Consider the following 26,568-nt stretch of genomic DNA (forward strand, 5'->3'; position numbering starts at 1 on the left):
CAAAGTCTGTAAACTGGTAGGTTCTAAGACTCTGGTGATCATTTCTGTTATGTGTACCCCCATGGGGCACCATTTATGTAAAACAATTTGACAGGGGGAAGTAAAATATGAAATAAAATAATTACATTTGAAATACCACAAAGTGTGTTAATGCTACCAACTGGACTTAAGGGAACAGTTCCAAACCCAAGGTAACATTAATATTGTTCTTAGCCAGATCCCCAGTAAAGTAAATCTCAAGGAGTTAAAAACAAGTAGAACAGGAATCAAGCAGTGCAGAAACTTCCTTGATGTACCTCATCTTTATGACAGACAAGGCATTTTTGTCCTGTTACCTCTATGAGCAGTGAAACTAACTAGGTCGGTATACATGCTGGAGTACTAGTCTACGCACTGAGTAGAGTATGCAGCCACGCCTCTAACAGCATTAAACAGTGGGCGGACATAACTTACTTTCAGTACAAACGTCTCCTGGGTCCTGGTATCCAGTACAAGCAAAACCTATAATAAAATATACATTTAATTAGTCACTTAGTTGAAGGTTACTGAGAAGGCTTCAAAGGTCTAACATTCAGGGAGCGTTCTCAGAACATACAGAACGGCTGACACAGAAAAGAAGTGGTCTCAACTCTTAAAATCACGCGCAATTCATGTCATTCCAGGGTCCCACACGTGCATCTTTTTTCAAAAGGCTTTGGGGAAAAAAAGAAAAAAAAACTTGAACAATAAAAAAACATTTCAAATCTACAACTAACCCGAAGCCCTCGTTGCATTACCAAGGTCAAACCTTGCACAGCTGCCAGTCTGCCCAAAATGATATTTTCCCTTGCCTCACAGCCTTCGGCAAACTATTTTCTGTTTATTGAACTCATACAAGTTAGAAATGTTTATGAGCACAACCTTCCACCAAAAACGGAGGAGTTTCTGTTCTCAGGAATCTGAAATCAAGCTCTGCTATTGTGAGCGCCTACAGAAAGTGGCAGGTGTTGTACGGGTCCCTAGAGAGGACACGGGGTCGTAGCAAACGAGACACAACCCCCGGCTACAATGAATAAGTGGGCTGTCAGTTTATGGATGCTTAAAGCGTCCATTCACTCACGTTTCTTTGTTTTTTCACAGAGCCCACTGTCGCCTGATAACTGCCCGATGCTGCATCACATGGGACTAATGTTACCCCTCGGCTAGAACGCTCCTTCCAAAGAAGCACATAAATCAATAATATCTGTCATAACTGTTTGCTGTGTCAGGGAAACAACAATTCACATGTATACATTATTTTTCATAAAGTTTCCGCTGCTATATTTCGCTATTTTCTCTGTATTTGTCACCATGTAATTGTTATTTTTTGCTATTTTTATAAAAGAGATTTTCATTTTATTCAACAAAATGAGTAACAGAAGGTTTCAATTGTGTTCAACAGCAATGCATTGTCCGATTTTAATTTTCAGGATTAACTGAAGCCTCTCTTCAGTCACAGTAAAGTGTTAGGTACACTCTTGTAACAATGGTTGCGGTTGCAGGACATCTGAATACTCGCATGAGTGCAATAGGGGTTGGGCAGACCACTTTCATTGTCACTGGAAGTACATATCACCCGACAGTGCAGGGGGAGCTTTTTTGGAGGGACAGCGACCTAGTGCTTTACCAAGAGACAGGAAGGACATGTAAATCTTTGGCTTTCCAGCCCACAAGTCTAGAAGAGGTTCAGAAAAGATGACAAGTAGGAGAACTGCTGCAGGCAACAAACACCACAGGGGTAGGGGGCTCACCTAGGCCTTAGTCTGGGTTATACAAGTATGGCACTGTATGGACCAAGTGGACTGCAAATGGCAACACCCTGTGAAACTGGCACTAATAACAAAGGACTAATCTGTTCTCCCTTTCACACTGACAGCACACAAGAGAGATTGCGGAAGGAGTGAGCTACAGGTCTCTGCAACCTTAGAGAGTGGTCTAAAAGTACGTCAAGGTCGGGGGCAGTCCCAAACACTGTGTCAATAGCCATTAAGCCTTGATATGTAGTTTGAATTTTAATCCTGAGAAATGTTTCAGTTTTGATGCATTTAGGGCTTTGGACTCTGTTGTCACTCTGCATGTAGATGTGGAAAACTTTTTTGCAATGGTGATTCCTTTGATTGTGCAGTGATAACCACTTTCTAACACTTTTTCATCAAGCAGTCATCAACGTGAAATACCTGAATTGAATTAAACTGTAATGAAATGTTATCACCCACACTGACCTTGGACACTGCCATTTGTAAACAAGGGAAGATATTACAGGACTGGACACCAGTAAAACGACAGCGCACTGGGAGGATAACAAGGCAAACGTAAAGGGCAGAGTCTTGAAAAATGCCGGAAGCTAACAAATGCCGTCCACAAACACGCCGTCGAACTCTGGGACCTCCAGGATTCCACAGCACCGGACGTCGCCTTCATCACGGAGACCTGGATGAACGCCTCCTCTGCGCCAGACATCGCCACCGCCATCCCCGAAGGCTACAAGATCTCCAGGAAAGACCGCACCAACCAAGCAGGAGGAGGTATCGCCATCGTCTTCAAAGACTCCATCAGCGTCACCACCTCCACCGAAGACACCCCTCTCGCCGCTGAACACCTGCATTTTCAGATTCGCACCGACCCGAGGACCACCCTCAGAGGATCCCTCGTCTACCGTCCTCCCGGACCACGCGCCCCTTTCAGCGACGCCATCGCCGACTTCATCTCCCCGCACGCCCTCGCCTCACCGGACTACATCCTCCTAGGCGACCTCAACTTCCATCTGGAACAAAACAACGACCCCAACACCACCACCCTGCTCGACAACCTCGCCAACCTCGGCCTCAAACAACTGGTGAACACTGCCACCCACATCGCCGGACACACGCTCGACCCTATCTTCTCCGCCAGCAAACACGTCTTCTTCAGCCACACCTCCGCCCTACACTGGACCGACCACAGCTGCGTCCACTTCACATTCCGACGCGAGACCCGCCACCTCCGCACTCAACCCATCCCTCGTCGACAGTGGAACAAGATCCCTGAAGAGCAACTCTTCTCCGCACTAGCCGCCAACCAAGCCACCCTCCCCACCGACCCCAACGACGCAGCCCTCAAACTTCACAAACTGGATCTCCAACTGCGCAGACAACCTTGCTCCCCTCAAACGCACGCATCGACAGACCAACACCAAAAAACCTCTCTGGTTCTCTGACACCCTCAAAGATTCAAAGAAAACTTGTCGCACCCTTGAGAAAGCCTGGCGCAAGGACCACACCGCTGACAACATGAACGCCCTCAAGAACGCTACCCGCGAACACCACCACCTGATCCGCGCTGCCAAAAGGAACTTCTTCACCGACAGACTGGACAAAAACAGCCACAACAGCAGAGAACTCTTCAGCATCGTCAAGGAGTTCTCCAACCCCAGCGCCAACGCCAACGCCATCACGCCCTCACAGGATCTGTGCGAATCCCTCGCCACTTTCTTCCATCGCAAGATCAGCGACCTCCACGACAGCTTCGGACACCAGACCCAACCAAACACCACCGAACCCGCACCCCCCGCCATCACCCTCAACAACTGGACCCACATCAACACGGAAGAAACCAAATCCATCATGAACTCTATCCACTCCGGCGCCCCTTCGGACCCTTGCCCGCACTTCATCTTTAACAAAGCCGACGACATCATCGCCCGCACCTCCAGACCGTCAATAACTCTTCTTTTTCTTCTGCTACCTTCCCCGAATGCTGGAAACACGCCGAAGTCAACGCCCTACTAAAGAAACCTACGGCTGACCCGAGCGACCTGAAAAACGTCCGCCCCATCTCTCTTCTGCCTTTCCCAGCCAAAGTAATAGAGAAGACCGTCAACAAACAGCTGACCACCTTCCTGGAAGACAACAACCTGCTCGACCCCTCACAAACCGGATTCCGAACCAACCACAGCACTGAAACCACCCTCATCTCAGTCACAGACGACATCAGAACCCTGATGGACAACGGTGAAACAGTCGCCCTCATTCTCCTCGACCGCCTTTGACACCGTCTGTCACCGCACCCTAATCACCCGCCTCCGCTCCACTGGGATCCAAGGCCAGGCCCTGGACTGGATCGCCTCCTTCCTCGCAAACCGTTCACAAAGAGTTTACCTCCCTCCGTTTCGCTCAGAACCCACCGAGATCATCTGCGGCGTACCTCAAGGCTCATCGCTCAGCCCGACACTCTTCAATGTCTACATGAGCCCCCTCGCCAACATCGTACGCAAACACGACATCATCATCACCTCCTACGCCGACGACACCCAACTTATACTCTCCCTCACCAAGGACCCCGCCAGCGGCAAGACCAACCTACAAGAGGGTATGAAGGACGTCGCAGATTGGATGAGGCTCAGCCGCCTAAAGCTGAACTCTGAAAAAACGGAAGTCCTCATCCTCGGCAACACCCCGTCCGCCTGGGACGACTCCTGGTGGCCCACGGCCCTCGGCACCGCACCGACCCCCACAGACCACGCCCGCAACCTCGGCTTCATCTTGGACCCTCTTCTCACCATGACTAAGCAAGTCAACGCCGTGTCCTCCGCCTGCTTCCTCACCCTCCGCATGCTCCGTAAGATCTTCTGCTGGATCCCCGCCGACACCAGAAAAACCGTGACCCACGCCCTCGTCACGAGCCGCCTGGACTACGGCAACACCCTCTACGCCAGGACCACAGCCAAACTCCAAAATCGCCTGCAACGCATTCAAAACGCCTCGGCCCGCCTCATCCTAGACGTACCCCGCAGCAGCCACATCTCCGCACACCTGAGACACCTGCATTGGCTCCCAGTCAGCAAAAGGATCACCTTCCGACTTCTCACCCACGCACACAAAGCCCTCCACGACAAGGGACCGGAATACCTCAACAGACGCCTCAGCTTCTACGTCCCCACCCGCCACCTGCGCTCCTCTGGCCTCGCACTTGCTGCTGTCCCTCGCATCCGCCGCTCCACGGCGGGTGGGAGATCTTTCTCCTTCCTGGCGGCCAAGACCTGGAACTCCCTCCCCACCAGCCTCAGGACCACCCAGGACCACTCCGCTTTCCGGAGACTCCTAAAGACCTGGCTGTTCGAGCAGCGTTAACCCCCCCTTTTTTCCCCTAGCGCCTTGAGACCCGCACGGGTGAGTAGCGCGCTTTATAAATGTTAATGATTTGATTTGATTTGATGGCCGAAACATGTTAAGGTTTTTAATTTAAGTAAGAATCACAAAAGTGAAGATTCAAGCTAATTCGTATAAAAAAAAAAAAAAAAAGCAATCATTTCAAAGAACCTGTAGGAAGCATATAGCAGGGATGGAAAAAAGAATGGATCACAGCTCGACTCATCAAATTATTAATATTAGATGATTCACTGACCCCCTGGTCAGTGTGAGACCTGCTCACCCACACAGCACCACCTGTTGCTGCTCCAACCTTCGTCCTCTGAGTCTGCCTGTCTCTGAGGTGTTCGAGGCCCTCCTCCACCCGCAGGCACCCGCCTTCATCTCATCCCTGGTGACCAGTGGTGCCCTTCTGTCCATCTGCTGCCTTCTGGCTCTTTCTATTTTCACTTTGGCTTTTTTCTATTTCTTTTTACTTTACTTCTTTCTTAGTGCCTTTTTCCACTCACTCTCCATAGTTTCTCTCCACCAGCCGTGATCATGGCGCTCCTATGCCGCTGTTGCCCCTGCAGAAGCAAGGTGTTTCCTGCCCTCCCACCTTCCAGCTGAGCGACTCCTCCGACCTCCCTTCCCTTTTTCATGGCAGCCACTGCACGATGAAGGGGAGACTCTTCTCTGGTCAGCGTGAGACCTGCCCCCTGAAAGCACCACTTGTTGCTGCTGCTGCCTTCGTCCTCTGAGCCTGCCTGGCTCTAAGGTGTTCGTGGTCCTCCTCCACCCACAGGCACCAACATGCACCTCATCCTTGGTGGCCAGCGGTGGGATTCTATCCATCTGTTGCCTTCTGCCTTTTTCTATTGTCACTTTTGCTTTTTGCCTTACTTTGGCTTTTTACTTTACTTCCTTTTTTGTGCCTCTTTCCACACTCTCTCCATAGTTTCTCGCTGCCCTCGGCGATCCCTGCACTCCCCTGCCACTGCCTCGCCCTATTCCCAGCATTTTGTTTCCTGCCCTCCTCCTCTTACCTCCCTCCCCTTCCTAATGCCGCTCCATTGAGACTGCCACCTTACCTGACACCTGGAAACACACTGAGATAAATCCTTCCGCAGACGCAACGGATCTGAAAAACTGTAGGCTGATGTCACTGCTCCTTTCACAGCCAAGGTAAGTGAGAAAAAAATCAACACACAGTTCACCGACTTCATCGAGACCACCGACATCCTCGACCCCTCAGAATCTGGATTCAGGAACACCCACAGCACAGAAACCGCACTCTTAGCAGCCACGGATGACATCTGCTCTCTACTGGACCACGGCAAAACAGCAGTCCTCATCCTCTTCGACCTTTCTGCCGCCTTTGACACTGTCTCCCACACCACCTTGTGCACCAGACTACGCAACACCAGTATCCATGGAAAAGCCCTGGAGTGGATTGATCCTTCCTCACTAGCTGAACTCAGAGAGTCAGACTCCCACCCTTCACCTCTATGCCAACAGAAACCAGATGCTGAGTGTCCCCGGGATCCTCCCTGAGACCCAATCTCTTCAACCTCACCATGACCGCACGCACCAAAATCATCAGACACCATGGGCTCAACATTGTCTCATATGCCGATGACACACAGCTCATTCTCTCCCTCAACGACAAACCATCAACCGCTAAAGAGAACTTTCACAATGGAATGAAGGCAGTCACCGACTAGATGAGAGACAGCTGCCTCAAGCTCAACTCAGACAAGACGGAGGTCCTCATTCTGGGCCCCACCAACACTGCATGGGACGACTCCTGGTGGTCCAACACTCTGCGGAACTGCCACCTCTTCTACTGACCACGCACGCAACCTCAGCATCATCCTCAACTCATCACTTTCCATGACCCACCAAATCAACACTGTCTCATTCGCATGCTTCCACATGCTCCACCTACTCCCGAAAATCTTCAAATGGATACCCATCGACACAAGAAGGACAGTCACCCACGCACTCGTCAGCAGTAAACCCGACTATGGCAATGCTCTCCATGCCAGAATCAACAAAAACTCCAAACTAGACTTCAGAGAATACAGAATGTCACGGCCCGACTGATTCTGGACATTTCCCCCACCCGACAGCCACAACCAGATCCACATCTCCATCTACCTGAGAGTCCTACACAGGCTCCCCGTCAACAAACACATCACTTTCAAGCTCCTGACGCGCATACAAGGCCCTTCACAACATCAGACCTGCCTACCTCAACCACCCCTTCTCCTTCTACACACCTTCCAGGCAACCCTGCTATGCTGAACTGGCCCTTGCCACCATCCACAGGATCAGGAAGAACACGGCCAGAGGAAGTTCCTACTTCTACCTCGCAGCACAGACCTGGAACACGATGCCGCTCTAACCTCAGGTAGTCCCTCTTGCTGGCTCAGTTCAGGAAGGGCCTCAAGACCTGGCTCTTAGACCTACTAGCAGCCCCCAACTAGCACCTTGAGACCCCCCCCGAGCGATAAGCTGCACCTTATAAATGCTGATTGATTGATTGAGATGATTCATATAGCACAAACCTTGCTGAAATGCTTTGAAGCTCTTTACAGAAAAAAAAACTAAAATGAAAGGTGTCATAGCAACTCTTGAACATCACATGACAATTTAAACTAAATAAATATGTAGCTTCCCTGTGATACATATAACCAACTACCTCTGACCATTTCCGTACCATAGGTCCTCAACCACCAGAATAGAAAACAGGAAAGAAAGCCAGAACCTGCTGTGGCTGTTTAGCAACCTGAAATTCAAAGGTGGCATTCTTCCTGAAGAGCAAACGGTTTCCTGCCAGCGCACAAAAGTAAAAAAAAAGATCTATACTGAGCATCTAATCTGGAACCACTATTTAATATTTGAGCTTATTTCAAAAACAGATCTTGCATGCCCACTGGGGGACAGGGAAGTGTAACAACTTAGATTCTACCACCAATCTACCTGAGGATTGGACTACGTTTAAGTGACCTATAAGAAGCCAGAAACTGTGGTTCCCTGAAACAATGAGGAGCTTGCCTTGATGTTTATATAAGAACTGGAGGTGAAAACGACAGCACAGTCAAGGCCTAGCTGCAACCTGTCCGAGTGGGAATTTCGGAGCTTAGGAAGGGAAATGGGGATGGCTCAAATAAAAGACCGGAATAGTCTTCACGAATGACAAGGCACAAAGATGTGCTGATGAGCCCAAAAGCAATGAAAGACTGACTTGCATTGCCCTGGCTAACATAGCAAGGGCTGGTGTTAAAACCTGGCGGTGGGGGGCATCAGGATCTGGACCTGTAGGGCAATTCAGGTCTCATGGCATCAAGTGAAACTCCTTTAACTGTGAGGGCCGCCAGTGGGAACAATACTAGTTCACCCCCTGGTGCGCAGATGTTTAGGTGCACACTCCATTGATTAGCCATGTCAAAGATGTGTTCAGAACATTTTAAGCCATCACTCTGCACTCTACCATTTCCAAGATCTTTCCACTTAATAGCTTCGGTGTACCCTTTAGGAGGTCTAAATCACTTTGCTCATTACTTAAGGTGCGCAGAAGTGAAGAGGAACGCTTTCATGTCTTTACCGTATTACCTAGCTTATGGAGCACTCGGAAGGTGAATTCTTATCAAGTGGAACTCTCAACTATCTCTGAGTTCTGCTGCAGAACCTGAATTTGAGAATAACTGTGATTTTTTTTGCATCCAGCTCTTTCTTTGACTGTCCAAAATTATGAACCTTCCTTTCTAATTCTTTGACAGTTTTTGTGGCCAATTACATCGATTTATCGAAAACCTGCAGCAAAACAGTGCTTGTACGAAGGGCCATTGGAATTATGCAATTGTGCGGCTGCGAAGATTTTCGCATAGTTATAGATTTGCTACATAATCCAATCTGCTGCATAACCTGCAGATTTTAACAAAAAATGTTGTTTCTAGCTCAAACAGTTCAAAAGTTACTAAAAGTGCAGCAACATGTGTTGCCGCTCGGTGAAAGGCCCTTGGCACAACTTGACTAGTCATCTTTTTGTTGCTTATTGGTATGTTTGGGTATTAAAATGCTACTAACGAGGTGCAACCAATGCACAGGCAGTGTTATGAAGTTTAGAAATTTTGAAATAATGAAGTAAAGTTATTACGACATGTGCTGCGTTGTACTACATAATTTGCCTTTTCGTGCCGCACAATTTATGAAACCCTTAAACCCTGCCGCACTATTTGGCCCTCTCATGCCGCATAACTCCAGTGGCCCTGCTTATACCGTTAAGAAAGCCTTTATAGTTATGATATGCAGTTATCTTTTATCGTATATAGTATTTTGAGGTGGTTTTTGTTGTTGAACATTTTTTTGGTTTATACTGAGTAACAGTTTTTTGCTGGTTGTTGTTCCTAAGGGAAAGACTGGGGGGGAGGGGTTCTCAAATCTTTCCTCTCTTTCTAAAGTCTGTGTGCACAGGGTGACAGGCTGAACTACTCCATCATTCTCCAATGAAACAAATAAAAACCAGAAAAGAGACAGGAGCTAAGTGTCATACAGTTAACAAGGTTAATGAAGGACGTAAAGAGTGTCATCATTTAGGGGAGTAAATTACATAGTTGTCTGAGCAGGTGACTAATATATAGCAATTAATCTCGAAAATGGACTGCCATGTAATGTTGCCCTGGAAGGGATGGGAGCAAACAACCTACCACGAGAAGAGATGCAATCAGCCTGCACGCTCGTCTTAAAGCGGGGGCTGGTGCTCTGCCCAAGATAATCAAAGCTACTGCAGCCAACGTTACTTACTCACCCGAGATACTTGGCTGGTAATCAGCCAGGCACCGCAGAGGCATGCCTAGTACCAGTTTGACCGAATAGCGAGAGCACTAATCCAAGCCACGCACCCACCTTGGCAAGAAAAAAAACAAGCATCTGCAATGCAACGGGTCTCGCATTTGCTCATGTTAGAGCTGATCGCGTTGTAAACTCCTAACCCGACTTTTCATCTATTGGCAAACGTGCTTTTATGTAGGTAACCCGAAAAAGTGAAATTAACTGTGTAAAGCGCTCGACTTCTGCCAAGCAAAATCGCGCTGGGAAAATAGAAAAAAAGTAGTGCACGAGCCGGACAGAAAACAGCGAGCCTCGCGTGTTTTTTGTACTTGGTTGCTGCGCTCGAGGAGGGCTAGCCACCGGAAAAGGCATGACGTGCATGCCTTCCACTAATGAAAGCAAGCAGATTTTACTAGGCAAGCCCACGAACCAATCAAACACACTGACATGACGTCGACAGGGCTCCAAGCCCTTTTCTAATAGCTAAAGCGTCTCGCTGCGATACGCATGCGCTAGCGCATGCAACGCAGGCTCGACCCTAAAAAACAGACCAAATCTCTTTCCTTGGCAACAATGTATTAGCATCCAAATAAGGGCAAGCCAGACTTAAAAGGCCCTATGCCTAGCACACAGAATTTTGCATGGTCTTGGGTACAGCAGGTTTTCGAGAAAGAAGTCTGCATAAACAAAACGTTTTATTTTCTGAAGCTCTCTTTCCTTACATACTAGCTTAAAGCAATCTTACAAAAAGTGCAGGTGAGAACCATCTGGTCTCCTGTTTCACTTACATTGCATCCTATACTCTACAGCCTGAAGAGTGTGTGACACATGCCTTGGAGAAGGCTGGCTTGCAGGCCCAACCTTGTGCAGACAAGAAATTAACACTGCCCATTTCATACCGCTATTTATGTTCCCTCCCCCGGGTACCTCTTGCAAAAACTGGTGAGAAATCACACAAACCATAAAATGACCCGCCCAAGCTCGAATCTTAAGGCAATGGCCTGCACTAGCCCCCTCTTCTAGGGCTGGGAGATTCAGGTAGGAGGTCTGAATGGCGCCTATGCCGATCACGTTCTTTCCTTACTCTGTGCCTCCTGAGACATCTGGGGACTCATAAAGCTGTTCAATCAGAGATCTCAGATGTTGATGAGGTTGGATGGAGTTATTCAGTTCACGGTGGAACTGGAACCGTCGATGACAGCTGAAAGGGCTTTTGTAGAAGAATCCTCGGTGTTGCACGCGGCACAAGAGGATGGAACATCAGCCAAAGAAATAGTAATGACTACATACTCAGTATACAGAGATGATGGTTAAGATGGCACAATTTGCTTCCAGGTCTTCCTGGTGGAAGGCAAAACAGGTTTCACATAACAATGGATGTACTGTGGGAGCCCTTCAATGTCGAAATGTTCCCTATCATCGACAGATGCCTCACTAGACACAGAAATCACTAAATCCATCAACATCAATGTATAGATATATCATAGTGTCAAACAAGTTACCTACCTTTGCTAATGAATTATCTGGTAGAGACATATTCTAAAATGCAGATTTCTTACCTCAGAATTTCCCTCAGGCGTCAGTCTGGATCTGGAGATTTTTCCTCAGCAGTACCCTGTGTGCCGTTAGGTGGCGTTGGTCAACTCCACATCCGTCGTGATCACCAGATAGGAAGTCGCAGGTCATATATAGGCACCATCCCAATGTAGTGACATACGTTTCTTTTCACGACTTTCCAAGCCAGAAGCGCGGAGCCATGAAGAACACTGACTCTGGTGCATCAGAACTAGGGCTATGAAAGGGAAGTCCCTGTCCCTAGAAATCAGTTTGCAGAGCGGGGAGGATGGGTGGGTCTGTAAGAAATATGCAACTAGAATATGTCTAGATAATTTGTTGCCGAACGTAAGTAACTTTTTCATCTGATAGAGACTTCTAGTTGCAGATTCCTTACCTTAGAATATATACCTAATCAGTACCATCTCCGGAGGTGGGTCTGCAAACCAATATCATACTAGGAAGTCTTCAGGACCGAACAGGCAAAGTACCGTCCCTACGGACCCGACTGTCCAGGCAGTAGTGTTTGGTGAACGTGTGCAAAGACGGCCATGTTGGTGCCTGGTAGATGTCCAGGACTGGAACTCCGCGAGGTAACGCAGTGGTTGTTGCTGTTGCTCTGGTGAAGTGAGCACACAAACCCTCCAGGGGGTTGCTTCTTAGCCAGTGCGTAGCACATTTTGATGCAGAGAACAATCCATCTAGAGATGGTTCTCATCCACACTGCGCGACCTTTGTTTCCACCCACCTAACCCACAAAGAGTTGATCATCCACCCGGAACTCTTTGGCACAATCAAGATAGGATGCCAAAGCTCTTTTTGGGTCCAGGCGGTGGAGTCTCTCCTCTTCCTTAGAAGAATGTGGGGGTGCATGAAAAGTAGGCAAGGCGATGGATTGGCCTACATGAAAAGGCGTCTCTTGCTGCTGCGAAAGAAGATCCTCCTGAAGGGGCAGTCTGATTGGAGGATCGATGGCCATACTCAAGAGCTCGGGATACCAGACTCTTCGTGTCCAGTCCGGAGCCACAAGAATTACTTGGATCCGGTCCTTCTTGATCTTCTTGAGATCTCTGGGCAGAAGTGGTAATAACGGAAAGGCGGAAAGGAGACCTAAGTTCCACTCGAGATGAAAAGCGTCACCAAGCAAGTGCCGCCTTGGAAACTCCAAAACGCAAAACAGCTGATATTGCACATTCTCTGTGGAGGCGAACAGATCTAACCAAGGCTCTCCCCACTGCTGAAAGAGACCTTGTGCCACCTCGGGATGGAGATACCATTCATGATCGACCAGGCATTGACGGCTGAGTTTGTCTGCTCTGGCGTTCAGAGAGCCCACCAGATGTTGGACCACCAGGGGTATGTCCTGATGATCCAGCCATATCCAGAGACACAGAGCCTCCTGACAAAGGGTCCACAAACCCAATCAGCCCTGCTTGCTGCAGTTCCACAAGGCGGTGGTGTTGTTCATGAACACCTGCACCACTTTCACTTTGAGAGAGGGAAGCAATGCTTTCAATGCTAGCCTGATCAGCCTGAGCTCCTAAAGATTGATATGTATCCCGGATTCCGCCGGAGACCAGACGCCTCTGATCTCCGCCTCTCCCATGTGGCTTTTCCCATTCCAAGAGTGACGCATGTTTCACTACTGTCTGATATGGGTGGGGAAAGGAGAGGGATCTGCCTCTGACCAAATCGCGGTTCAAAAGCCAAAATTGCACATCTTGCACTGTTCCCTCAGAGATCCGGACCATGTCGGAGAAATTCCCCTGATGCTGCGCCCACTGCAACTTCAGGTACCACTGCAGAGCCCGCATATGCCATCTGGCATGTGTCACCAGCAGGATGCAGGAGGCCATGAGGCCCAGCAGCCTCAGAGTCATTCTCACCGAAATCTAGAATAGAGGCTGAAACATCGGTATCACAGCCTGAATATCATGTACTCAACGCTCAGGAGCATAAGCCCGAAACTGCACTGTGTCCAGAACAGCTCCGATGAAAGGGAGCGTCCGAGAGAGAGTTAGGTGTGACTTTGGCACGTTTATCGTGAACCCCAACAAATGGAGGTCCTTCTTAGTCTGGAGGTGGGAGACAACAGCCTGGGGCGAGCCCGTCTTGAACAGACATTTGTTGAGGTAGGGAAAGACTGAAATCCCTAACCTGTGCAGAGGAGCTGCAACCACCACCATCACTTTGGTGAACACCCGAGGGGTGCTGGTAAGGCCAAAGGGGAGCACGGTAAACAGAAAATGGTCGTGGCCCACCGTGAACTGCAAGTAACGTCTGTGGGCAGGCAGGACGGGAATATGGACATATGTGTCCTGCAAGTCCAATGCTATCCTCTCCTGAGTGCAGAGCAGATAGGACCTGAGCCAGAGAGAGCATTCTGAACTTCTCCTTTTTGAGGAAGAGATTGAGGGATCAGAGGTCTAGGATAGGGCAAAGGCCCTTGTCCTTTTTGGGCACCAGAAAGTAGTAGGGCTAACAACCACAACCTATTTCTGGCACAGCAATCCTCTCTATGGCTCCCTTGGACAAAAGAGTCATAACCTCCTCACGGAGAAGTGCCAAGTGATCCTCCATCATCCGATTGTAGGATGGTGGCATGGATGGAGGAGGAGGAGTATAGAAGGGGAGGGAGTAGTCCCTTCTGACTATTCGTGAACCCACCTGTCTGATGTGATGGATTACCAGTGGGGCAGGTGATGGCGAATCCTGCCTCCAACTGGCCCCTGATAGGAAAGCGCCAGACTAGGCAGGTTTGGAGGCTGCAGATGGAAGGGTTGTGGACTGGGCCGACCACTGGTCTCCTGAGCCATGCAGAGGCTGGGCAGCATGCACAGCACGGTGGCTGGAGGGAAAGGGATGTGGTTCGGTGCCCATTCTGTAGCCATGTAAGGGACAAAAAGAAGACTGAGGGGGGCAAGGAGCAGCCGTGAGGCCCAAGGACTGAGTTTTAATCATGGACTCCTTAAAGCGCTAGAGCACCGAGTATGCTTTGTCTCAAAAGAGACAAGTGCCATCGAAGGGCATGCCCATATGCGCAGCTTGGCTATTCCCTGAAAAGCCAGACATCCTCAACCAAGCCTGGCGCCTCAAGACCACTGTTGATAAAACCAATCTACCCAGTGAGTCAGTCGTTTTCAGTCCAAATCGTATCATTAACTTAGCTGCGTCTTTCCCATCAGCAACAGCTTGAGAGTGAATGACCCGGGCCTCCTCCAGGACCAGTGGCAGTACCTGTGCAACGGTGTCCCATAAATGATCGGTGTAATGGCCCAAAAGGCATGCAGTGTTCAAGCCCGCAACGCCAGACTGGAGGAACAGAACATTTTCTTACCAAGCTGCTCCAGTCTTTTGGATTCCCTATTTTGAGGTGCGGAAGGGAATGCACCTAGGGATGTAGAGGCCTGGATGACCAAGGTCTCAGGGGATGCTGGGTCAGGAATACTGGGTCATTAGGCGCAGGCCTATGGCAGCGGATGATTGTTCTATTAACATGGGCTCCTGTGCTGGGTTTCGACTAAGTCCCCAGCAGAACATCAGTGAGGGCCTCATTGAAAAGCAAGAGGGGTTCTGAAGAGGAAGTCCCAGGCTGAAGCACCTCAGTCAGAAGGTTGGTCCTGACAGCCAAAGAAGGCAGCTCAAGGCCCAGGACCTCAGCCACTCCTCTCACCACTGATGAATAAGACGCTCCCTCCTCTGTAGCCACGCACGGTAGGGTGGAAAGCATGCCAGCATCAAGGAAAGTTTCTAGATCACTGGCTTCACCTAGGTCCTGAGCCAAGTCCATGGGGTCATTAAGCTGGTATTCTAAAGGGTCCAGTGGCCCATCCATACTGTCACCATATCTTTACCCATAAGAATAAGGGTCAGAACCCAACCTAGGGAGCAAGTTCCCTGTCAAAGCCAGAATCGGCATTGAGCAACGCCGGTCTGTCTCTGTATCGGAGTCGGCAATAAGTATAGGATTGACGCTGACCATGGGCCCGGGTGGAGGTGGCATCGGCGTCTGCTCCATCGTTGGGGAAGGTAACAGTGGCACAATCGATGCTGGTGTAGATCCAGAAATGGATCCCTGGGTGCCCTCCAGAACCCAGGCCAAAGCTGCTGTTGCCGAACCGAGGGGGGCCCTTCTGACCCCGCGGGGCCCCATGCGCTCCAGCAGGGTTGGACTGCCCAAAACTGCTTTTCCCGAATCGCGCCATCCGACCGATGGGGTGAGGTCGAAGAACATTTGCACTCTTCTTTGATTCTTCTTATGCTTACCCGAGTGTCCTGAAGATTTCGAATGGGACAACGAAGAGTGTGGTCTCGGGACCTTCCTCTCAACTGAGAGCAACGTTCAGCCAAGCGCCAGGCAGCAAGAAGCTTTAAAGACCGCTCCTTCAAAGCCTTCTGGTTCAGAGCCTGGTACGCGGAGCACGACTTTGGGTCATGGTCATGCGCCAAACACCAAAGACTCACAAGGTGCAGATCCGTCACAGACATTATCTGCTGACAGAAGTCATAGGACTTAAACCCAGTCATTCTTGACATCTCAACACACCAGAATGTCAAAAAAAAATCTTCAACAAAAGTAGAAAAAGCCAGTCAAACAGTGACTGTGGGGTAGCTCTTCTTGAGATCTGCGCGTAGGCTGGCGCGGAAAGAAAAGGAAAAACATCAGCGTGCTGTAGTGGCACCTATATACGACCCGTGACGTCATATCCAGCGACCACAACACCAAAGATGGATGCGGAGTCGACCGAGACCACTTAATGGTGTGCAGGGGTAGTGCTTGATGAAAAATCTCTGGATCCAGACTGGTGCCTGGGGGAAATTCTAAGGTAAGGAGTCTGCAACTAGAAGTCTCTAGCAGATTAATATTTCAATATCAAACTACTGCCTCTTGACAATGAGAGCCTCGATGTTGATTGAGATTGGAAGTGCCAGTGGTGACATGTTGCAGCCCACTTACCTCCAGAAGTGGCATCATAGAAAGACGAGAGGGTGGAATGGTGATCTCTCCCGCACTGAGGCAGAAGTGAACGCAGCAGATGATGTCCTACGTCCAATTTCGTCTTTCCTTGCTTTGAGAAGAAAACTCTTCTCTGTTCCTTAAACTCCTAAATTATGTTAACTGACAGTTCTCACAGTAATTGATGGAGTGATAGTCAGGTACACAAACTACACAGACATCGTGGTCATCATTCCTTGATATTTATCCCCCAAAGCGGGGCATTATTCAGGAAGTGCCAGCATACTACCCAGAAGTAATAAGGAGGTGGGACACCATCATTAAAAATCAGAGAACATCCTTTTTCCTGAGAATAAGCTATGAAAATAAAGATAACTTCTTCAGACGTTGTATAATAGCCAAACAACACGAAAATGTTGGTCTTCTAAGCCAAAAACAGTTTTAAATAAAGCAGGACAAAGTTCAGGATCTTCGTCACAAAGTTGGAAAAACAAAATGCCAAACACACACCCTGCTCGACGTGATGGGATAGTGCAAAGGGGCGGGGGCTTCATTTCCAAAATATGCATGCTTTGTATTAGACCACTAATACAGTGTTTTTTTTAAATTTTACTCTAAGTATAGTATTTCCATATTAGTGTTTCAACCAAATGTACTATTTTGACTGATTGTTAAAAAATAGATACATTTTCCTTATTGGCCATGATTTTTGTTTATTTAGGAGGATGTCAAATCATGGACATTTTACAAAAAGTTGTGTTCTTGTGATCTTGCACAAGCGCAAAGAAACTCTACCATTTATGAATTTGAGAATTCATTCCATGGTAATGACTGAATATAGCACTTTTATTATGCATGACTGGCGGCACTCTTCATTGTCATGTTAGACTCTCAGTTTCCTAAAAAAGACAAATTTGCCACTAAGTGAAAGTGTTTGCAAGCCCTATGGGGCTCGTGCCGTGTCCCGCGTGAGTATCAAGAGGCTACATTTCCATCTCGAAAAAACATAGCACATCTTACTGTTTTACCTGGTTGACCCCAAGACCGCGTTTGCTGATACCCTCGCAATATTGGGCTATATGCAGCATGTTGTTACAAACCAGCTATTCCTGAAACATGTCTGCGGAAGTAGAATGCAACAATTTTCACATTTAAAGGCTGCAGTTATAAATAAAAATACAAAAAATGTCTAATAGACATGGTCAGTTCATCATAAAAAAAAAAAAAATGTTTAATATAGTGGGTTTTTTAAATCTCAGGCCTTCCCCTTTTTTTCTGAAAACATTTACCTTAATGTAAACAAGCAAAATACCACAATTCATTGTCATTAAGAAGTCCAAAAAAACTTAATAAGCTACACCTTATGAGAGGAAAATAAATGAGCTCGTTAGAGAACAGATGAGCTGGTTTTAATTCCTGTTCTGTGTTTGTCTCCCAAGTCTGTTTACAGCTGGAACCCGTTCACATTGCAGCAATAAATACAAGAACATATGTGATTTTTTTTAAATGTGCCCTTTGACTGTCAATTTCTCCTAAACAGGTGTTGGCTAAATGATTATAAATTGGCCTCTAGATACACCTCTTCAACAGAGCCATGCAGGCCTGGTGATAATATAATTAGACCTAAAAACATCAGGCTGGCGAAAGCCTCCCATCTGCCTAGCAATATTGTTTAGTTAACAACAGTCTTTAAAGAAGCACCTTCAACTTGCACTTAGTGGGTTGTTTATTTTTTATTCTGTGATTACGTCAGCTTGATAACAAGATCCTGAATCATTCAGCTTTAGTAGCTTGCGTTAAGAAAGGACGAAAAATCAATTTAGCCTGTTTTACTTCCGGTTTAATTTCAGGCGTTTACCATAAACTTTGACCTGAAAAAGTGACCATGAGAACGGTGAGTAATCGATTGATCCGAGGCAAGGACTTTTGGAGCCGCAAACAAAATAAACATCTGCACTTCCCAACGGACAAGGCCATTTTTAGGTCATTTGTTGCCTTCTGGAACCTCCTCATGGTGACACCAAAAGGCAGCTGCCTACCTTCGTCTTTAATACAGCTCCAGCCTTGTCCATCGGGTAATAACGAATGCAAAAAAAGAGAAAAACTCGGCACTCAGTTTTGCCTATTATTCATCAAATAGGGAAACATAAAGTCCAAAAAAACATCATATAATGTGCAGAAATATTTTCTGCACCAAAGAGGTCTGCACCTGCAAATACCTCATGAGTCAAAGTTATCCCATAGGAAGTCAGCATATAAGGAGGAAGAATGAACTGAACCAGCTAATCGGGCAGGTGGATGCAGAATTTACATGTACACAAAGATCAACTAGTTCTTTTTCCTCAAAAATATATATTTAATATTCTATAATATACCTATGACATGGCGTGCTAAGGATAAAGTACATCTGCCACAGCGAGTGCAGGGTTAACGTTTGAAATTTTAAAAGGTGTTGCATATGCCAATGTTGTTTTGCTGCCTTGAATCTGCAGCCAACAATGACGTCATCTAGCAGGCGACAACTTGCTTTAGTTTGGTAGGCATGGCTTTGGTTCCACAGTCGGACAGTAAACATCTACAGAACTGTATTAGCAGCAGCTCGTCTTATTGTGGACTTACCTTTCCAGTAACTGGCAAGCTCATGACAAATTTACGGTAAGCTCCATTAAACTGTAAGTGTTCAAGACATATTACACTCTTACAGATTTAGGGGCAGATTACGAAGTTGACGGACTGAAAAGCCGGTCCACCAACTTTTCAACAGGGAGGTCGCCACCTACCCAGCAACCTCCTCATCGATGATACTATGGACTTCTTGCTAGGTCAGAGGGCGGAAACCTCAGTTTCCACCTGCCGGCCTAGCGAAAGCTGCCTGCAGGACTGCCTCCGGTTCATAATTGAACCGGCAGCAATGCTGTAGGCGACCGGGTGCACCAGTCGCTTTGCAGACAGTGAACATTGCAAGAGTGCTGACCAGGCGGGCCCCTGCACTGCCCATGCCAGGTGCATGGGCAGTGCAGGAGACCCCTGGGGTCCCGTGCACCTGTTCTCCGTCAGCAGTTTCATGCAGGTGTTACTTGCATGAAACCGCTGGCCGAGAACAAGATCGTAATCCCAAGGGCAGCGCTGCTTGCAGGGTTCCCTGGAGGATTAGGATCAACGTGTGAGGGCCGCCAGACTGCCGGGATCCAGGATTCTGGCAGTCCTCACGTCTGTAATATGGCGGTCGGACTGTTGCACTGGTGACAGTCCGACTGCCATCCGCGAACCTGGTGGTCATGAGACCGCTAGGTTCGTAATGAGGCCCTTAGAAAGGAAGATGTTTTCCATGTGAAGAAATCCCTTGTAGCCTGAGAGAAAAGATGGGGTGTTTGTGTCACGTTTCAACACTTATTGCACCACTTGCACCTTTTCGAAGTTGGTTTTGGTCTAGAAGTGCAAAGAGTGCAGAAATGCCATAACATGCGTTTGTGAACACCCACAGAGTTAATATTGTCGGTACTTACAAGATTTGCAAAGGCAGCTGGCATGGATGACTAGTCCCCTTTCCCTTCTTACACTTATGATTATCGACAATCCAGTCTGGCAAATTTTCTGCAATTTAATCCGAAAGGCTTCCCAAACCACTGGAAAGGGGCTATGATAAAAATAGAGTTGTTTCACCAAATCAAATCAAATTAAATTAAATCAAGGATTTATAGAGCGCAATACTCACCCATAAGGGTCTCAAGGCGCTGAGGGGATTGTCCTCTGAGCTTCAGTTAAAGAGGAAGTTTTTAAGGTCCTTCCTGAACTGATGTAACAATGGAGACTGCCTGAGGTGCAGGGGCAGGGTGTTCCAGCTCTTTGCCACCAGGTAGGCGAAGGATCTTCCACCAGCCACGCTCTTCCATATGCGGGGTACAGTGGCTGGTGCTTGATAAGCACAGCAGGGAGGTCTGGTGGGGGAGTAGAGGGTGATGCAGTGGTTGAAGTAGTCGGGTCCTAGGTCCTGAAGGGCCTTGAATGCGTGTACGAGGAGTTTGAAGTTAATTCTTTTCTCGATAGGAATCCAGTGGAGATCTCCTACATGATTGGAGATGTGTTCGCAACAGGGAATGTCCAAGATGAGTAGAGGCGTTTTGGATGTGCTGTAGTTTCTTCACGTTCTTCTGGGTTGTGCTGGCATAGAGGGCGTTGCCATAGTTTAGTCTGCTAGTAACCAGGGCATGGGTTATGGTTCTGAGGTAGTCCTTTGGGATCCATTTGTAGATCTTCCAGAGCAGTCGGAGTGTGTAAAATCAAGAGGATGTGACTGAGTTGACTTGGCGGGTCATGGTGAGTGATGAGTTTGTTGGGGTAGGGTGCCAAGGATGGATGTCCACCAGGAGTCGTCCCAGGCTGATGTGGAGGGTCCCAGGGTGAGGATCTCGGTCTTGTCAGAGTTGAGCTTGAGGCAGCTATCCTTCATCCAGGCGGTGATGGCTTCCATCCCGTTGTAGAAATTCTTCTTGGCAGTTGTGGAGTTTTCGGTCAGCGAGATGATCAGCAGTTCAGCTGGTGGTTCCTAATGATGGACGCGAGCAGAGCCATGTAGATGTTAAATAGTGTGGGGCTTGGGGAGGAGCCCTGTGAAACTCCGCAGCTGATCTCGTAGGTTCTGACAGGTAAGGCAGGAGTCTGACTCTCTGGGTTCTGCCAGACAGGGAAGGAGCGTATCTATTGTAGGGCCTTTCCGTAGATGCCTGGAGTCTGGAGCAGAGGGTGAGGTGCGAAACCGTGTCGAAAGCGGCCGACAGATCCAGTAGGATGAGGGCTGCTGTATGGCCATGATCGAGGAGCAAGTGGATGTCATCTGTGGCAGCAAAGAGTGCCGCCTCCGTGATGTGGTTGCCCCTGACACCTGATTGAGAGATGTACAGTATGTTGTTGTCCTTGATGTGCTCACAGAGCTGAGTGTTGATGGACTTTTCAGCATGCTCTCGGTCATCTGAGAAGGTGGCTGTATCTATGGAACAGTTGAGGGTGTGGCGGAGCTCAGGTGCGATGGAGGTGTTGGCTTTGTTGAAGATGTGGTAAGGACAGGGTTCCGTAGGGGCTCTGGAATGGATGCTGCTCATGATGGTGTGGGTTTCGTCCGTGGTGAGGGTGGTCCAGAGGTGCAGAATCTGACAAGGTTCGGGGGGCTCAGAGCTGGGGGGTTGTTGGATTGCTTGGAGGGTCTTGGGGTCCAAAGCTGTTGTATATGTGTTTTATTTTCCACTGAAAGAAGGTGGCTAGTCGGTTGCATAGGTCTTGGGACAGGGGGATGTTTGCAGTTGCCGATTGGGGTTCGGCACACTCTTTGACACCGGTGAAGAGCTCTTTGGTGTTGTGAGCGGTGGCGCGGATATGGTCCTGCATGGCAGTTTTCCTGGTGACTCTGATGAGATGGTGGTGGGATTTGGTGGCAGCTTTGAAGGCCTCAAAGTCTTCTGGGGACTTGCTGTTTCTCCATCTTTTCTCTCACCAGTAGTCAGTACAGAGGCATTAAATATTGATTTGCAGCAGTTTCCCAGGAACCAACAGCTATACAAATAGGAGGCCTGCCATTAGTGATTAAAGGACTCCCTGGGTCGTGTCAGGCCTTTCAGTGTAACCCACACTTAATTCCCATAGAATCATCAGCATGGGGAGATATAAATGTGTAAATAAAAGTACCTCCAAGCAACCTTGTAAGCGAAGAATCACCCGGTACTCAACGGTTTTATTCAATATGTCAAGTAAGTATTTATCCAAACGCCTTCTTGGAGTAACCAAACACTTATAAAATATTCACTATTAAAGTCAACGTATTGAAAATAGAGCCATGTCACAAAGGTTACTCCAGTATTTAATGGTTCTATCACCAGCCTTCAAGGGTTCATATTCACCATTTCAATCTCTGCTCCTAATTCCAACAGATCATTTACTCCAGGTGTTACCCTTGTACTATATATCTCTCAAAGTGTGCAGGGAATTTCTTCACCTGAAACAGACGTTTGCCAATTAAGGCTTGGTACTGTTCACATTCTGCATGCTCCCTCCTCCCTCTCCAATCACCATAACTGCCTGAAACGTAGCGGTATCCATGTAAGGATGGGTACTACTTCCACTCCGCATCCTTTTATAGGAATTGACTCCTCTTTTTCAGTGTTGTCCCTGTGGTGTGTTTGTGATTCTGGTTTCTTGGTCAGATATCTGCCTTCCGAAAATGTAAGAAATTATGCATTTCAAGCCACTCCATTTCTCTGCCGTGCATGCTGATGTGGGATTGTGCCTCTGGTTCCTTCCACCTCTTTACTCGGCCAAAATACAGCTGTCTAATGAGTACTCTCTTTTCACCCATTTGGAGCCACCCTACTGACCACGGGAGCCTCTGCCTTTTCTCTAGATGCCTGCTGTGAAGGTGGCTCTGTGTACTTTTGGTATGTACTTTTGTGTACCTCTTTACAGTAAGCCAAATGCTTCAGCTGCAAATCAAGTACAACATATCCTCTTAGAGAGAATGGAGTGGCTTGAGAAAGTCCTCATTACTGCCCAAAGAAAGAGAAACCCCCCCAATACAGCAGACAGGACTTGTCAACAATAGTTACTTGGAATATCTCTGCCCTAGAATCAAAATTTAATAACAATGAGTGGAATGACTGAATGTCAGAGTTTTGTTTTAAAAAATATATTTACTTTAAACAAGAATACCTTACAATGTGTACAGAAGCAGTCAAACAGTATTTTGTAAGGTCTTTGGGAGGTCTTTTATTGTGGCTTAATAATAATGTCATTAGATCTTTTACATTTATAGTTTTGAAGGATATTCAGACATTTCAGGCAATTGATTTACTAGGTTGCTCACTTAACCTCTATTATCTTATTTGGCCAGTTAGGAGTCTTCCTATTCCGCTTCATCTGGTTGCTCTGTTAGAAAAGCATGCCACTTCAATGAAGATAATCAATCGCTTACTGTGTTAGTGGGGATCTACATTGCTTCTTCAGAAGGCCGATTAACTCCAGAGGTGATCAGCAGTGATTAAGTACTGTGAAGTGTGGGTCCCTGAAGCTATTTTAGGAAACAGATCTCATCACCAAAATTTGCAAACACACAATTATGTTTTTCATAGAAAATGGGTTTACAGCCTGAATGGGAGAGCTCCCCTTTTTCCCTGCAATGACAACGTTCAACAGAGGATCTGTGCAGTCTCATTTGGGCAATATGTAGATTGAAATAGCTCAGTGACATTTATGGCAGGCCTTGGTAGTACATGGCCATATTGAGAGCAAATATGATGTTTATTGTTGAAAATAATATTTCTTGCTTTAATGCGCAACCTTTAAAGCCTTGTGATCATTTTCAAGTTAACTCTAACAGGATGAAAGTAAAACTGGCTGAATCATTAAGGAAGTGCAATATTTATTAATAACTGGATAACATTTATCTTGATCCATTTTAAGTATTTACTTCTTTCTAAGCTCCCTCTCCTCCAAATGCTATTGGTAGTACAGTTTGAAAAATTTATGGGAAATACGGGCTTTTAGTAGTAGACCCATCCTCAAAAGCAGTCAAACAATTCTAACCTTGGTAGGCATGATAAAAAATGTGGAGTTGCCAAGGAAGCCCTATTGCAGGTTGCTTAAGAGCATACACTAAATTGAGGTTCTGTGTTTGCACTTAAGAAAGATGACTACAAATGTTTAATAAAGAAGAAACATAAGAAGAATGCAAAAAATAATTAGGACTTACTGAAGAAATCTAGTAAAGATAAGGAAATGACTTGGAGCATTATTTATATCTACAGCCAACCTGCAGTGGGGGTGGGCCCGAGTACACCGTCAAGCCAACAGCATTCCGACCGCTGTATTTAGATGTATAGTTGCTGAGCTGCTGACCGCCATGTCAGAGTGCTCTTCCCAACCGTCAGACTAGTGGGTTCCAACCCCCCATACATTTTTAGATGTTACAATTGTACAGGCGGTGTACTGGTTGTGTATTGCTAATGGAGGGAGGACATCCCAAGACCCAATGGACATCGTACAGTGGCAGTGATTGTGAAATAGAGGTGAGTCACACACACACAGTGTACCTTAGCCGTATGTGTCCCCCTGCACAACACACCACATACACACTATTAGCCATTGCCATTCTACCAGAACACGTACATGCTGAAAACATACATTGCCATATATCCATGATATCACATACACATACTATCAACATTATGCCCACACACAAAACAACCACAACAACCAACACAACTACACACTCTTCTACACACACTCACAAGATATCACAAATACACACATCAAGACAATGACCACTATGCAACGGCACTCACCTGTATGTGGCACACAGCAACACAACCACACATACACAACAGCAGACACACATGCAAGTGGCACAACATCTGACACAAACACATCACCCACTACACCCCCCTCCACCTCACCCAGCCAATCCAATCACACATACATACACGGACGTGCTCATATACACAACTAGAAGCAGAACATTACAGGTCCCCTTGCAATATGCATACAAGGACATAGTTGACAAGTGCGATTGTGATGCTATTGTGATGCCAGCATTCATTTGGAAATGAATACTGACACCATAATGATATTCGTGTATGTGTGTGGTGTGTTGTGTACCAGTGTTTCCCCATTGGTGTAACAAGTGTTTTCCCGACATATGCATGTCACAGTAATTAAAAAAATTACTGTGACAAGTATATGACTGCACTGGTCCCCAGCTCATGTGAAGTGACCCCACAACATACACAGCCAATACTGGTTCCCTCCCTTTGAGTCCGGGGACAGGCGAGTCCTGTTTGCTCCTTGGTCCAGTGGCAGCAGCGATGGAAGGTCTTGTCGAATTATGTCCAGTCGAAAACGGAAGTGGAATCAGGAAAAAGGTACATTTTACCTCATTCCCCCTCAATCCACGAACTCAAGAGTGGAGGTCAGACCGCCACAGATGGCTTGGTGGTAAGGCATATCCAAATCTGCTCGGCGGTTAGCGTGGTTTGAGTACCACCACCAGCCACTATTTCCAATGGTGCCCTTGATGCCGATAAGGATTCCTGGCAGAGATGGCAGGACTCGGGCAGTCTACTGCCTATGGGATTGCCAACATCTAAATCAGGCGAGCAGAGCGCCAAGCTGTGGAAGGGTTTTTCGCCAAAACTGTGGGACCATTACTGCCAAGATCTAAATCGGGCCCCTACTCTCGGAGTAGTTATTGAAAGGCCCTGTAGGGGTTCAGTGTCGCAGATAACCTTGTCCACTAATCTTTCTGTTTTATATTGGAAATCAACTATAAATCAGCTCAAATCCCTGCTTTAATTGAAAAGTGTCCTCATATGCATTACTCATCGCTATTAACAAGTAATTTAGGCCTTTAACCTCTTTAGTGTGGAGAACAAGCTGTTAACGTCCTACCTATGTAGTCTGGAGGACTTCAACGTATAGCACACCACATTCAAATAGAAAATGATTCTGTTTCGAAAATCAGAAGCATTTTTGTTTTTGAAATCAAAGTCTGGTTGCGAGGGAAGAGCATCCCTCGTGTTCAGAGTTTGATAATTTTTTGTTCTTGCTCTTATGCCAATGCACACAGCGGGCTGACGTCCAGTAAAACAAAGTGAAACCAGACTGTACTAACTGCGCAGACTGCTTTCACAGGTGATCTATGTCAAGGGGCATACTTCTATCCCTGAGCACTGATCAACACGGGAGAGGCAGAGTTGGAATGGGGACAATGTTCTGTTTCCAGCGCTGTCTCTCCCTGGTGGATTCCTGCTTAGGGATAGCACTGAGCTTGCAATCTCAAAGCAGAGATCCATCACACTAGACAACTAAGATATTTTCTTGCAGGAGGACTGGCATTCCTGGAATGGGCCTGAGCTCCCTCCCACCCTGGACAAATCAGTCTCTGTGACCCCCTGTGGGGACAACAGGTGATTTTGTACTGTCAGTCTGTCCCTCCCCCAGAGCAGAAGGTCCGCTAAGCACCAGGGAATTACACAACACTGTTTTTGTGGGGAGAAAAAGCCCCTTCCTCCCCCATATTCAAATCAGTCTATCTGCCCCACCATGAAGGGGCAGACT

General features: G+C 47.3%; 1 protein-coding gene across 5 annotated transcripts in view; it reads right to left on the reverse strand.

The window, feature by feature from the left end:
- The window catches only part of RPS6KC1 (ribosomal protein S6 kinase C1), a 546,019-nt gene that overhangs the window by 186,009 nt on the left and 333,442 nt on the right, over positions 1 to 26,568 (reverse strand). For all 5 annotated transcript variants that reach the window (XM_069233902.1, XM_069233905.1, XM_069233903.1 and 2 more), the window contains one exon: positions 454 to 501. In XM_069233902.1, the coding sequence (XP_069090003.1) occupies positions 454 to 501 (48 nt within the window). The remainder of the gene's footprint in view (positions 1 to 453; positions 502 to 26,568) is intronic.

This window comes from Pleurodeles waltl, chromosome 5, assembly GCF_031143425.1.
Source record: "Pleurodeles waltl isolate 20211129_DDA chromosome 5, aPleWal1.hap1.20221129, whole genome shotgun sequence".
NCBI lineage: Eukaryota > Metazoa > Chordata > Amphibia > Caudata > Salamandridae > Pleurodeles > Pleurodeles waltl.